The 15,086-nt window shown below is 42.6% G+C and overlaps 1 protein-coding gene and 1 long non-coding RNA gene across 2 annotated transcripts; both read right to left on the reverse strand.

The window, feature by feature from the left end:
• Window positions 1-5,536: 5,536 nt before the first annotated feature.
• Window positions 5,537-7,980, reverse strand: LOC311033584. Its single transcript, XR_014599505.1, has 3 exons — window positions 7,857-7,980; window positions 7,299-7,356; window positions 5,537-5,809 (listed from the first exon to the last, which is right to left on the reverse strand). It is a non-coding gene; the product is annotated as an uncharacterized lncRNA (long non-coding RNA).
• A 447-nt stretch (window positions 7,981-8,427) lies between these two features.
• On the reverse strand, window positions 8,428-13,414 carry LOC311034128 (uncharacterized protein; the record flags this gene model as incomplete). Its single annotated transcript, XM_084041875.1, has 3 exons — window positions 13,133-13,414; window positions 10,240-10,299; window positions 8,428-8,559 (listed from the first exon to the last, which is right to left on the reverse strand). Coding segments are annotated over exons 1-3 (357 nt in total), but the record flags the coding sequence as incomplete, so codon positions are not given.
• Window positions 13,415-15,086: the final 1,672 nt, after the last annotated feature.

Consider the following 15,086-nt stretch of genomic DNA (forward strand, 5'->3'; position numbering starts at 1 on the left):
GAGAGGAAAATAGAGGAGAGGAGAGGAGAGGAGAGGAAAATAGAGAGGAGAGGAGAGGAGAGGAGAGGAGAGGAGAGGAGAGGAGAGGAGAGGAGAGGAGAGGAGAGGAGAGGAAAATAGAGGGAGGAGAGGAGAGGAGAGGAGAGGAGAGGAGAGGAAAATAGAGGGAGGAGAGGAGAGGAGAGGAGAGGAGAGGAGAGGAGAGGAGAGGAGAGGAGAGGAAAATAGAGGAGAGGAGAGGAGAGGAGAGGAAAATAGAGAGGAGAGGAGAGGAGAGGAGAGGAGAGGAAAATAGAGAGGAGAGGAGAGGAGAGGAGAGGAGAGGAGAGGAGAGGAGAGGAAAATAGAGGAGAGGAGAGGAGAGGAGAGGAGAGGAAAATAGAGGAGAGGAGAGGAGAGGAGAGGAGAGGAAAATAGAGGAGAGGAGAGGAGAGGAGAGGAGAGGAGACGAGAGGAAAGGAAAATAGAGGAGAGGAGAGGAGAGGAGAGGAGAGGAAAATAGAGGAGAGGAGAGGAGAGGAGAGGAAAATAGAGAGGAGAGGAGAGGAGAGGAAAATAGAGAGGAGAGGAGAGGAGAGGAGAGGAAAATAGAGGAGAGGAGAGGAGAGGAGAGGAAAATAGAGAGGAGAGGAGAGGAGAGGAGAGGAAAATAGAGGAGAGGAGAGGAGAGGAAAATAGAGGAGAGGAGAGGAGAGGAGAGGAAAATAGAGAGGAGAGGAGAGGAGAGGAGAGGAAAATAGAGGAGAGGAGAGGAGAGGAGAGGAAAATAGAGGAGAGGAGAGGAGAGGAGAGGAAAATAGAGAGGAGAGGAGAGGAGAGGAAAATAGAGAGGAGAGGAGAGGAGAGGAGAGGGGAGGAGAGGAGAGGAAAATAGAGGAGAGGAGAGGAGAGGAGAGGAAAATAGAGAGGAGAGGAGAGGAGAGGAGAGGAGAGGAGAGGAGAGGAGAGGAGAGGGGGTGGAGAGTTGAAGGCTGGTTAGATGGAGGCAGGTGGAGGTCGTAGGTCAGATTGAGAGGCAGGTCGTAGGTCGTAGGTCAGAGGTGGATGTAGAGATGTGTCTCTGTGACGTCTGATAGATTCAACATGAAGACAAACGCTACATAAGACACACCCTCTCTGTGGATCAACCAATCATTACCTCACAACACAAAATGCTTATCAAAATGCTGATCAATGATAAAACAAACCAACTGTTTGTTGGTCTGAAACAGGAAGTGTAAAAAATAAATGCTGTGTGGAGGGTTTTCAATGTTGAAAAAAAAAGAAAGAATAAGAAGAGGTGGCAGAGGTCACATGACTGACTGAAACAGACTTCAGTATAACTCTATAAATGGAACTTTAAACTAGTAGATCTGGAAGTAATAAACATTTGTCCAAAAAAAAGCAATAAAGTAATAAAGATTGTGCAAAAGTATGGCATCCTATCACCTAAAATATATGTCTCTTCATTTACCATCTTCCAGAGACGAGCCCCCAAGTCTGTGTTTCTCCTCCCCACCTGTCAGCTCTGCTGTCTGGGTACGACTGCTGCTTTGAGTCCCTGGAGCTCACACTGCTGGACCACACCTCACTGTTTCATTATGACATGTTAATAGACCTTTAAGAAAATACAACTCCATGATTAATATAGTGAATACAATGTAATTATTACATAAGACTGTGTTTGTCAACTACATTCTCCTCTCTGCTGACTCCTGTTTCCGCATCCTCTTCCTCCTTGACCTCTCCAGCAAGGCCATCAAATAAAACCATGATTTTTAATGTTTTTAGAACAACACAACACTGCCTCATCACAGTTGGTATGGTGACTTACATACCCATATACAGTACATTGTCAGATACTTGAATGTGTCCTTATATTATCATAATTTTACCCAAGGATCCGGCCCTGGGTAGGCAACCCGGCCTGGCGGAGCTAACTTTTTCTAGTTCAGCATGAATCAACTTTTGACTCAGCAATTTCTATAATTATTGATGATTTGCAAATACCAATAAAAAGTATTTTGTGAAATAAACAGCTTATTTATTTATTCATTAATGTATGCATTTCAATATTTTCATAGATTTGTCTTCAAGTTTTCTTTGACTCAACACCACATTAGGTTCATATAATATACTGTCTTTCATTGTGTCCTGTATGTACTTCCAGACATTAAACAGTTAACATGGTGAGGCCTGCAGCAGAGACACAGTTTTTTTCACACATTAAACCCACAAAGCAACACCTACGTAGAGGAGGGACCTGATTGGCTGCAGATCTTGCTCTCATGAAATAGATAAACATCTGTGGTCAACATTTAGTTTCCTTACATAGAAAAATAGACATTGCATGGTGCACTTGTGGGGGGGAGGGGGTATGTGAAAAAATGTGGATGCATAGTACCTGGCACTCAATGTGTTAAAAAACATTCAAAAAATGTAAGTCGAAAAACTGAGATAGTTGGTTTCTGCCCGACAGCAACGATATGCGTTGGCTGGTTCTGGCACCGGCATGCATGTGTGTCTTAGAAGAGGAGTGGAGGGTGTACGGGTGGTGGTCTCAGGCCCAGGGGCCAATGGACTTAGGCTCTATAGAGCACCGAAGTCTGACGTAATTTACGTATCCTTTGTTTGTCTACCTGGTTCGCAGTTTTCCACCCCCGTTCTGAATCCCATAGACGTATTTAATATCGTGTCAAATAAGAACTGTGTTCCAAAAATAAACAAGTGACCCCGGCGGTTTGACTCTTATGGATATGAAGCATCAACTGACGGTGAGAAAACGATAATGTCACTTCCGCCGAATTAGTTAAATTTTCGCCAGAAACAGACTGTATCAAATATGAGTGACTGACTATCATAAACTATACAGAACCTCCTCCCTGACAATATCGCAGAGACAGTTTGTTTATTTTTGGACCACAATTCTTATATGAGACGATTCTATGATGACCCAATGTTATTCTCCATAGAGACATTACTTTATGAACCTGGGGATGAACGAGTGACATCAGGACTTCGGTGGTCTATAGCTAACCCGGCCTGGTGGAGCACACTTATTCTAGTTGAGCATGAATCAACTTTAGTCTCAGCAGTTTCTACAATTATTGATCATTTTCAAGAACCAATAAAGTATTTTGTGAAATAAACATTATTATTAATACATGTACTTATTTATTAACACATGTAATTCAACATTTTCATTGATTCTTCAATTTTTCTTTGACAGCATTCAACACCCATATAACATACACACACATATAATATAATGTCTTTCATTATGTCCTGTATGTACTGCCAGACATCAAACAGTTAACATGGTGAGGCCTGCAGCAGAGACAGAAACAGAGTTTTTTCACACATTAAACCCACATCATCAACACCTACGTAGAACAGGAAGCTGATTGGCTGCAGATCTTGTTCTCATGAAACAGATGAACATCTGTGGTCAACATTTAGTTTCCTTATCTAGAAAAAAATCTGTTGCATGTTGCACTTGAAGGGGGGGGGGGGGGGGTATGAGTGTGTCCTTGGCAACCTTCCAGAGGAAGGAGTCGAGTTGGGTAACAGTTAGGCGGCGTGTCCATCCCATGCGGGCGGTAAATGCGTTCCGACTGGAATCGCCCCCCCCCCTCGGGCCAGAGCCCAAGGGGGGAGAGACCAGAGACAAGTTATTGCTCCCTCTCGTGTGGCTGAACGCCACTTGCCCCTCTATGAAGTTAGTCGCCGAGCACACAGGACGTGAAACTAGTTAACAAGCCGGAGCCTCGTTCGTTATCGGAATCAACCAGACAAATCACTCCATCAACGGCCATGCACCACCACCCACAGAATGGAGAAAGAGCTATCAATCTGTCAATCCTCTAAATTTCCCCACTTTTCGGCGATAGTTCAATCTTCTTTCACTTTCTCCCCGCCGCTTGGAGTCAGGGTGTTGACTCACTGGAAACACTCTGCTACACCAGTGGGTCTCAAAGTGTGGTCCAGGGACCCTCATGGTTCCTTGAGGGGGTTCTAAATGGACCCTTAAGGGTGTGTAACTCTGAGAGTGTACAAATGGAACCAAATGGACCCGTAAGGGCTCTTATAGGCACATTTTAGTGCTGATATGCTTGTGCATTAACTATATTATACAATTCTACAATTGTATAAACTAGGATTACGATAAATTACAATAATATTTGTATCATATCAAGGAACGGTTTAACCACTTTTGTACAATAATCCATGTGTCCAGCAGGGAAATTGCATATGATTAAGTGCCATATAGTAATGTGTTTACATTTAGGAGTATAACCATAGTGAATGGCAGACAGATAGGCACAAGTCCCAGTAAGTGAGGCTTCATTACTGGGAAGCCCAGGGTCTGTAAGCCATAAATAACATTGGAACCTCTCATCCAAGGAGAAGAGAGGGGGACAGATAACATGTATGTTAGAAAGAAACTGACGTCACTATCAGGTGGGGGGGGGTTTCCAAAAATAGAGATAAGAGCTGACCTTAATGGCTGACTAAGCAGAAGACCAGAGCTAGCCTGCCCTGGGAGAACAGGAAACCAGTGCCAGCAAACTGCAATGCTTTATGGGGGATACGTCCAACCCCAGAGGCGGGTCTTCCTGGATGTAACCAAGAGTTATAAAGGGTCTTGTTTCGCTAGTGGTGTCAGATTCATCATGACGAGAGTGGAATGGCTATAGTACGTGAGTTTAACACAGTAATGTTTGTATTTCTGATGTGTTCATAATGGTGTGAATTCATATCCTTAACACTGTTGTGTGTTACAGTATGTGCTTGTTCTCTCTCTCATCAGGTTTAATTACCTAACCGGTACCTAGTAACAGGGTACTAACCTAACCTGACTGGTGTCTAACAACTGACCATGTAACTTACTGTGCTCCTTGTAATGGTATTAGAGTACACTAGACTAGAGAGTTATGTTTGTATGTGTGTGTACTGTAGTAAATAAACCATCTTAAAAGACACCAGGTTTGAGTAATTCGCTTAAGACTCCTCCACTCAAGTAGCCCGTTCAAAGGGAGATATCTCAAACATTAGGCTGGAGAAGACAGAAAATGCGATTTGAGCATATTATTGAACAACTTTAATCCTATGTTATACTTTGATTGGGATAGCTGATCTTTGGTGCTACTATATATGTCTATGAAATGAATACCAAGGACCTCAATGGAAACAAGACCGCAAGGACTTCTTTGGACTGACCTTTTAGTCAAAATGTAATTAACTCTTAACTATTAACTGTGCTGTTTTTACATGTATAAAATATTCAATCAATCAAAAAACAGTATTTGTATGATGCCCCCAGGTGGCCAGAGGAAAGACTGCAGGTCCTCACTGGGACACACCTATAAATAGGCCTACTCTGTGTCTTTGTTTATCACACCCTGACGCTGGTGCAAGCTGACACACGTTGGTGTTTTTTTCAATGTCTGTAGACATATAAAAGGTAGACGCCTCCTCCGGCTCTGAGGCGTCTGTATCGCGGCCGCCATTTTGGAGAAGGTAAGCTTCCTGACTACTGGCCAATCACAGCGCGTCTTTTCCGGGACTTGGTAGAATCTAGTTGTCTAAAAATAGATACCAGTAGTCAGGATGCTTACCTTCTCCAAAATGGCGGCCACGATACAGGTCGCTCCAATGAACTGCAGAGGCCAATGAGGTGTCTATGTTTCTATATCTATGGTTATAGTCCTCTAGAGGTCATCATGGGGTCATGTCAGTCGGCTGTAGGCAGGCAGTGTGGGCGGAGCCTCCTCCTCCCTGTCCACTGTTGACCCGGCTGGACAGTTGAAGAGCCTGACGTCATCGCCACCTAGTGGGCACAGAAGGAACATTACAACAGATATATATATCTGAAGGGATTTGGTGTAGAGGGGGAAAAGGAGGGGACCAAGTACAGTATAGAGCCCTGTGGGTAGGGTGGCCACTCGTCCGGTTTAAGGCCCGGACAGTCCGTTTTTTGACCCAGCTGTCCTCCTTCCAGCTCAACCTCTGGCCGGACTCATAATTGTCCGTTTTTTTGGAGAGTGATTATATTACAGTGTATGTGTCATTTACATGTCTCTGTAAATCTGCAGTCACTCACACTGAGAACGCCTCCCATGCTTGTTTACATGTGACTGCCGTGGGAACCGGCCGGTGTTGTGGATGAAACTGTGCTCACTGCTCTAGTAGGCTTACTGTTTGTGAAACGCAGATAATCAACCACTTTTATTTCTTTTAGTGAGCAATGGAGCAAGGAACTGGAGTTCATGAAATTATTTCGCATTGACTAATTTCATGCATTTTGCACTGTGTGTAGAACAGACTTTGACATCAGCAGCAAATATGAAGAGTGCTGTGCATCTAGCCTCTCATCATTTTTCTACCCTGTTGGATCACCAGTTGAGAACAGCACAACAGCAGCAGAGCTCTGTAAAGTATATCACTCTGTCAAACACCATCAGTCCCACAGGAGTGTTCACTGTGGCATTAAAGTAGAAATCTACAACGATTCAACCATAGCTATAGGCATCACATGTGGACAAAAGGCTAAAGCACTCTGTGAAAATGTACCGGCACCATTTTCTGTGGAGACCCACGGTGTAGACCTTTAACTCTATGGTGTAGACCCACGCTGATTATAAAGGACAATGAGCTTCGGTTCTCTCTGCTGATGCTTCCAACAAAGGCACAACAACAAAGTGCTTTCCCATCATGCTGAGCCTGAGATATTTGCATTTTGAAAAAGGTGTGCAGAATGCCCTTCTGAACTTCTATAGTGATAGAAACATCAGCAGCAACCACCGATCAGCTTTTAACCAAGTTAGAAGAATCTGAGCTGGATTTGAATAAAGTCTCAGCATACACTGTTTTAACCCAGCAACCCTGTGTAAATTACGCCACTGCTGGAAAGCCTCCCAGCCAAACGTTAACGTAACCAATAATTGGGCCGCGCAACCCGAAAATGACCGTAATAATCCTAAAATGGGAGCAAAAAAATATTTGCTGCCCTCCGGGCATATGCCCGGTATACCAAATGGCCAGTCCGCCCCTGTGTGTTGTTGTATTGTGTGTTGCAGGATAAGGCCAGAAAGAGCTTCTACACCATCCAGTACCAGACCTTCAAGACTTCTCCCTCTGCTTTATAATGTGAAGCAATGACATTTGTGATTAGATCAAAAAGTTAGCAAATATACTGTGCTTTTCTTTGTTTTAAACTTGCAATGGATCTTGTTCTGGAGGTGATAAGCAGGTGTAATAGAGGTGGGTGGTGCATGCGTTGTGATCTTGTAGATCTGCTATTTTGGGTAAAAACTTACCCTGCCAGGCACACAACTCTGTGTCTGTGTAGGGGTCTGTCTGAGGAACCAGGGTCTCCTGAAAACACACACACACACACACACACACACACACACACACACACACACACACACACACACACACACACACACACACACACACACACACACACACACACACACACACACACAGTAAATACTCATAACAAACAGACCCTTAGACATGTCATACTGTCCCACGTTGCTCTGTCGATAGCTTTAAAGCACAGCTCAAGACCTATTTCTTCACTCTTGCTTTTAGCTGATTCCTTGGTTGATTGTTTTAAGTCCTCACTGTATTGCCTATTTTAATGTTGTTTTATGCTTTTGCTTTTCTTTTTTTCTTGCTTTTTTGTATTGTATAATGTTTTTATTAGTTTTGCATCTCTTAATTCTTCCTGTTTTAATATTTTCTTTCATTTTTGGTCAGTCTGTTTTTACTGTACCTACCTGTACCTAATGTGACCCTGTACAGCACCTTGGTGGACCCTGGTGGATGTGAATGTGCTTTAATATGAATAAAGTGTGTGAGAGACGTACCAGTCCGGTGCGAGCATCGTAGCAGCCACTAGAGGGCAGAGTGCGACAGCCTGCGTAGGACATCAGGCTGCAGAGCAGCAGGCTCAGTGAACAGGTCAGCAACACACACACACACACACACACACACACACACACACACACACACACACACACACACACACACACACACACACACACACACACACACACACACACACACACACACACACACACACACACACACACACACACACACACACACACACACACACAAAATCATCATGACATATGTCTTCATGATACAATAAGCATGTCACTCAGTACTCTACCGGTAGAAGTACTCAGTACTCTATGTAGTGTAAGTAACAGCGTCTCCGTCATATGAATGAATGAATGAAATATTTTATTTTGAACATGTTACAATTAGACAACAAAGTAACCTTTTTTGGTGTGTGTGTGTGTGTGTGTGTGTGTGTGTGTGTGTGTGTGTGTGTGTGTGTGTGTGTGTGTGTGTGTGTGTGTGGTGCGTGCGTGCGTGCGTGCGTGCGTGCGTGCGTGCGTGCGTGCGTGCGTGCGTGCGTGCGCGTGTTACCACATCAGGACTGTGGTGATGGTAGAATACTTCCTCCTCTTCCTCTCCGTAGCTCAGCGTCACACAGGAGTAAACAGACACCATCACCACGGCAACGCACGACAAGATGGCCGACACCACCATACAACTGACCTGGTACACAGACAGACAGACAGACAGACAGACAGACAGAGACAAATTAGACCAAATGTATAAGTGTCTCAGAGCTGTATATCTCTGCTGTCAGGCTGAAACCAGCTATGTCCAAAATATTAACTTTTCAGGAAATACAAAAAAAAACGATGTTTTTACACAACACAATACTGTCTCATCATAGTTGGTAAGGTGACTTTATACAGTGTCAGATACTTGAATGTGTCATTATATTATCATCACTTTACCCACATACATTATATTATCATCACTTTACCCACATACAGCTCAAGTGGAGTTAGTGGAGTATAAGGACACATTCAAGTATCTGACAATGTATAAACATTACATTACATTACATTACATTACAGTCATTTAGCAGAAGCTTTTATCCAAAGAGACATACAATAAGTGCATTCAACATAGGTAGGGAACGAAACTACTAATCACCAGAAGTCTTAAGAGCATTCTCTTCTAAAACAAGCAACTAAGAGTATACCTAGTGCTAAGGTAAAAGTGCAATATATCAGCTACCTACTGTCATAAAACAGATGAGACAAAGTAGGACAATCAAATGAGCAAGAGCTAAAACAAATACGTGTATCGAATAAACAAGATCCAATAAAACAAGAGCTCGTACAACTAATTGACAACAAGTAAGCCAGGCAAAGAGGAAGGGTAGTGTTTCCTGAAGAGGTGGGTTTTCAGCCTGCGGCGAAAGATGGGCAGTGACTCTGCTGTCCTGACATCAGTGACTCTGCTGTCCTGACATCAGTGTCTCTGCTGTCCTGACATCAGTGACTCTGCTGTCCTGACATCAGTGTCTCTGCTGTCCTGACATCAGTGACTCTGCTGTCCTGACATCAGTGACTCTGCTGTCCTGACATCAGTGACTCTGCTGTCCTGACATCGGTGTCTCTGCTGTCCTGACATCGGTGTCTCTGCTGTCCTGACATCGGTGACTCTGCTGTCCTGACATCGGTGTCTCTGCTGTCCCGACATCGGTGTCTCTGCTGTCCCGACATCAGTGACTCTGCTGTCCCGACATCAGTGTCTCTGCTGTCCTGACATCAGTGACTCTGCTGTCCTGACATCAGTGTCTCTGCTGTCCTGACATCAGTGACTCTGCTGTCCTGACATCAGTGACTCTGCTGTCCTGACATCAGTGGGGAGTTCATTCCACCACTGTGGGGCCAGAACAGAAAAAGGTTGTGACCGTGTAGATCGGCCAGAAGGACCCTTGAGCGACGAGGCAATCAGTCTCCCCGAGGTGGCAGACCGAAGTGGTCGGGCAAGCGTCGGAGGTAAGAAAGAGCTGTTCCTTTCACTGCTCATAGGCTAGCACCAGGGTTTTAAACTGGATGCGAGCCGCTACGGGGAGCCAGTGTAGAGAACGGAGAAGGATGGTTGTGTGGGAGAACTTGGGGCGGTTGAACACCAGACGAGCCGCAGCTTTCTGAACAAGCTCCAGAGGTCTGATGGCAGACGCCGGGGCACCAGCAAGGAGGGAGTTGCTGGTGGAGTTATAAAGTCACCATACGAACTCTGATGAGGCAGTATTGTGTTGTTCTAAAAACATGTTTTGTTTTTTCATTTGCCGAAAAGTTAATATTCTGGACATAGCTGGTTTCTACCCGACAGACAGCAGAGATATAAATACATGATATATTGTCTACTTACCAGTGTGGGGTTCTTCCTCTGGGAGGCCAACAGGGCCAGAACTCCTGGAACAGCTGTAATCTACAAGCAGACACAAACCACAAAGAAGATTAAAGGAGCACATCACCCATTTTCAACCTCATCTTCATATAACTGGTCCTCACTAATGCTCATTATAATATGACATCATGTCTGTTCTACTCACTCTGTGTCTCAGAGGAGGGCTGTGGACAGTTCAGAAACCTGCCTACCAGTGACATCATCGGTAAGCAAGTTTGGTCATTTCAAACAAGATTTCAAACTCTTCTTTTAAATGATGAATACAAGAACAATGGCATTTTGTACTTTTACTTTTGGTACTTTTAGTACATTTTGATACCAATACTTTTGTACTTTTACAATTTAAATTTTGAATTTGGGACTTTTACTTGTAACAGAGTACTTCTACATTGCAGTGTTGATACTTTTACTTACAGTAAGTAAAACGTTTGAGTACTTTTTCCACCACTGCATATTATAAAGGGCATTTAGTGAGGAGCAGTTACATGAAGATAGGTTGAAAGAGGGTGAAGTGCTCCTTTAATTAAACATTAACAAGGCTATAAAACACGTGTTTTATAAAGTTAGTGCACAGTAAAATACAGTGTTAAAATGGACCCTTTATGCTATCATGATGTAGATCACGTCAGTGGAACTACGTTGCTAGGCAACCACTTGTTTATTTCCTGTCAGCTCCTGATAAACACTGAAACAGGAAATAAACCTGGAGCCGTTTACTGTCTGTTGTCTGTACAGCAGTGGTTCCCAAACACTGGGTCGAGACCCATTCTTGGTTCGCATAGTAATTATCCCTTTATTTATTATTTTTTTAAATTAATAAATTAAAAACAAATGCATTTTTCAAAAGAATTTCCGAAATAAACAAAACAAACGAATCTAAAAAAATCCATAAATTAGAAAAAGAAAATGTATATATTTTAAGAAGTAGTGAAAATAACAGATCTACAAGCTCACAACACGTCGCCATGATGGCGACGTGTTGTGAGCTTGTAGATCCGCTATTTTCACTAGTTTGTGTCCCGGGGAGACGTCACATTTCTCTTTTGGGTCTGGAGCTAAAAGGTTTGGGAGCCCCTGGGCCAACATATTTGTTTTTGCCCATACAATATGTATTAAATTATATTACAATATGTGTTTTTCAAATGTTTTCAAGATACAAAATAAAAACAATAGCAAATCTATAAGATCACATCGCGAAAAGTTGTGAGCTTGTAGATCTGCTATTTTCAAATAGCCTATGTATGTCTATAAGTTTAAAGTAATTAAAAGATGTTGACGCTATACTATTTCACTTTGCTAGGGACCCCCTGGAACCTTCTCACGGACCCCTGGTGGTCCCCAGCCCCCACTTTGAGAACCACTGTTGTAAAGATTATATTCAGTTCAAAAATCTAATTATTTTCTGGGAATTAGACAGGCTAGACCATGTTGTTGTATATCTGCTATTTATTTATTTTCATCTTGACATTTTTTTAAACATTCTTGTATATATATTATTAATATTTTAAAAACATTTTAACAACACAAATCTTGTATGGGGGTCCCTGTGGCCCTGTGGCCAAATACATTACTTTGGGGGTCCTTGACATAGCCTAATGTTTGAGAAACTGCTTTAGAAAGACAAATGTGGTTCTCAACCTTTATCAGGCCGCGACCCCCCGAAATAATCATATTTAAACTGGGGACCCCCCAAAATAATCATATTTAAACTGGGGACCACCCAAAATAATCATATTTAAACTGGGGACCCCGCACCCTGACAAGCACTTGGAATTCTAAGAGTTGAGGCATTTAGTTTGACTGTGTTCAGTGTTCCACAGATAAACATTGTGAAAATAGCCGATCTACAAGCTTGTAGTAGATCTGCTATTTTCACAATGTCTGCCTCTTTCGTATGTTATTTAACAAGTTGGCAAACGTTTGACCAGTTATAGTTTAGTTTGTTGAATACTACCTTTCCACTTCGCCTTGTCTGCTTGTTGTTAACTAGTTGTACGAACACTTGTTTTATTCTTGTATTGTTTTATTGGATCTTGTTTAGTCGATACACTTATTTGTTTTAGCTCTTGCTCATTTGATTTTGCTATTTTGTCTCATCTGTTTAAGAAAGTAGGTAGCTGATATATAGCACTTTTACCTTAGCACTAGGTATACTCTTAGTTGCTTGTTTTAGCAGAAAATGCACTTCAGACTTCTGGTGATTAGTAGTTTTGTTCCCTACCTATGTTGAATGCACTTATTGTAACTCGATTTGGATAAAAGCGTCTGCTAAATCATTGGTTCTCAAAGTGGGGTCCGGGGACCCCCAGGGGTACTTGAGGGGGTTCTAGGGGGTCCCCAGCTAAATGATGGATAGGAACCAAATGGACCCTTATGGGTCTGTACACTCTCAGAGTTAAGTTAACATTGATTTTACAATATGAATTGGGGTCCCAGAGATAGAAATGCCATTAAATGGGGGTCCGTAGCCTCTAATGCATGTTAAACTGGGGGTCCTTGAAATTAAAATGGTTGAGAATCACTGCTAGAGCCGTAAAAATCTTCTCTTATGGGGAGTCCCTGGCATATCTTTTTAAATGGGGGTCCGCGGGCTAATAAGTGTCCATTTGGGGGTCCTTGACATGAAAAAGTTTGAGAACCACTGTGCTAAATGACTGTAATGTAAATACTTTTGATGCAGTAATGGACTTTTTTCATTTATTTCTCATTTCTTTGAGGTATGAAAAAAGTCTTAATAAATTGTCAGTCACTTCACTGTCATCTGGGGACCCCTGGGGGACCAGACCCACAGGTTGAGAACCACTGTGTTATATATATACAGTATATAGTATTGTAGCCTGATAAAGGGTCTTACCAGTCCCCCCCACACCGGGGTCCGGGTAGAGCTCAGCGCGGTGGTCTTCCGGAAAGCAGCGTCTATGAAGCCACACACCACACACAGCCCCGCGCAGGCCACCTGGAGGACCCCCAGACCCAGGACCCCCTGCTGGTTCAGCACCAAGTACCTGTAGCGGTCCATTCACACTTCACACCTGGAAAACACATAATACCTGTCCATTACACCTGGTAAACACATAATACCTGTCCATTACACCTGGTAAACACATAATACCTGTACTGGTCCATTACACCTGGTAAACACATAATATCTGTCCATTACACCTGGTAAACACATAATACCTGTACTGGTCCATTACACCTGGTAAACACATAATACCTGTCCATTACACCTGGTAAACACATAATACCTGTACTGGTCCATTACACCTGGTAAACACATAATATCTGTACTGGTCCATTCACACTTCACACCTGGTAAACACATAATACCTGTCCATTACACCTGGAAAATACAGCAGATCCTTTAAAACAATACCTGTATGATACTGGTTTCATTTACACATGCTTCAACCCTATAGACAGACTATAGGACGATAGAAACGTTAAAAGACATCAGATCACATCTCGCCTTTTTACAATCCAGAGCAAAATGAAACAACAGTTTGATGAATCGTTGTTCCTTTTGTTTTGAACTGTGTGGATATATTTATAAAGTCAGCCTGTGTTTAACCATTTATCACAGCTTACTGAGGGTGTTAAACACCACACAAATGTGCTTTATATTACATTATATAACGCATAAAGCTGTATTTAACCTACTTGTTTGTTTCCAGCGCGGTGTAGCCTACTGTATGGTGCATGGATTCCGGTGTGTGTGTGTGTGTGTTTGTGTTGACTCAGGTGCAGGTTAGACATTAACCACCTGACTGACTGCAGGTGTGTTCAAGATCATTTGCATTGAAGTGAACAGCTTTACCTTTTCACTGGTAGGTAGGTAGGTACTGTAGGTAGGCCGGCTGGCAGGCTACTTCTTCAAGTGTAGGTAGGCTACTTCTTTAAGGTAGTGAACAAGTGTAGGACACTTCTTCAATAGGCTCTAAAGTGCAACTGGCAGTTCAATAATCAATGTAAACAACAAGGCCAAAAGTGACTTTCATGAAGAGAGACAAATATATTAAAATTGAGGCAGTTTGTGTGATTTCAAATTCATCTAAGTGATTCATTTAAGTTAAAGCTATATTGTGGTCATCACTGACACTGCTATAGTGTTTGCTCAGACAGTAACCAGAGGTCTCCCTGACCCTGTCTCCCCAACAGAAGAAAACACATTTTCAGGGGGGGCAATTTCATCCAATCATTTCTACATCTTCAGTTTTATTTTATATTGTTCCGGTTATAATTGTGTCTGCATGCTCACTTCTTTGTTTCATCACTTTCAATTTAACTTGTTGCATCATGTAGTGCGTCTCTGCTGATTGGATGAAATTGATATCCCGACCTGAAAACTAACTAAAAAGCTGGAGAGACAGGCAGACTCCTGTTACTGAACAAACACTCTATAGCAATGATTACTATCAGAATATAGAGATATTCAACACCTATACAGAACATGTGGTTTGCTTTCCTTTACTACAGGTGAGATTTGGTCCAGTTGAGCTTTCATCTATGCAGAGATGGCAGAAAAAAGAAAAACATTCAATGATACTTTGCTGTTTCAGATTGTCCTTCAACAGACAATAATTTTTTTACACCCTAGTTTTAAGCAAATCATGAAGCAAGACAATCCATGAGACACAGACAGACATGATGTGTAGACTATATGAAGTACATAATAGTTGTAAAATGTATAGAACAATATATATATCTTCATGATAGACATGAGATGCAGGTTTTTATTCTTCACGACCAGGCAGGTCCACAGCTGTAAAGGACTTCCAGATGTCAGGTTGAGACGTCGCACAGATTCC

Source organism: Gymnoscopelus microlampas (assembly GCF_963454915.1).
Source record: "Gymnoscopelus microlampas genome assembly, chromosome: 18".
Lineage (NCBI taxonomy): Eukaryota > Metazoa > Chordata > Actinopteri > Myctophiformes > Myctophidae > Gymnoscopelus > Gymnoscopelus microlampas.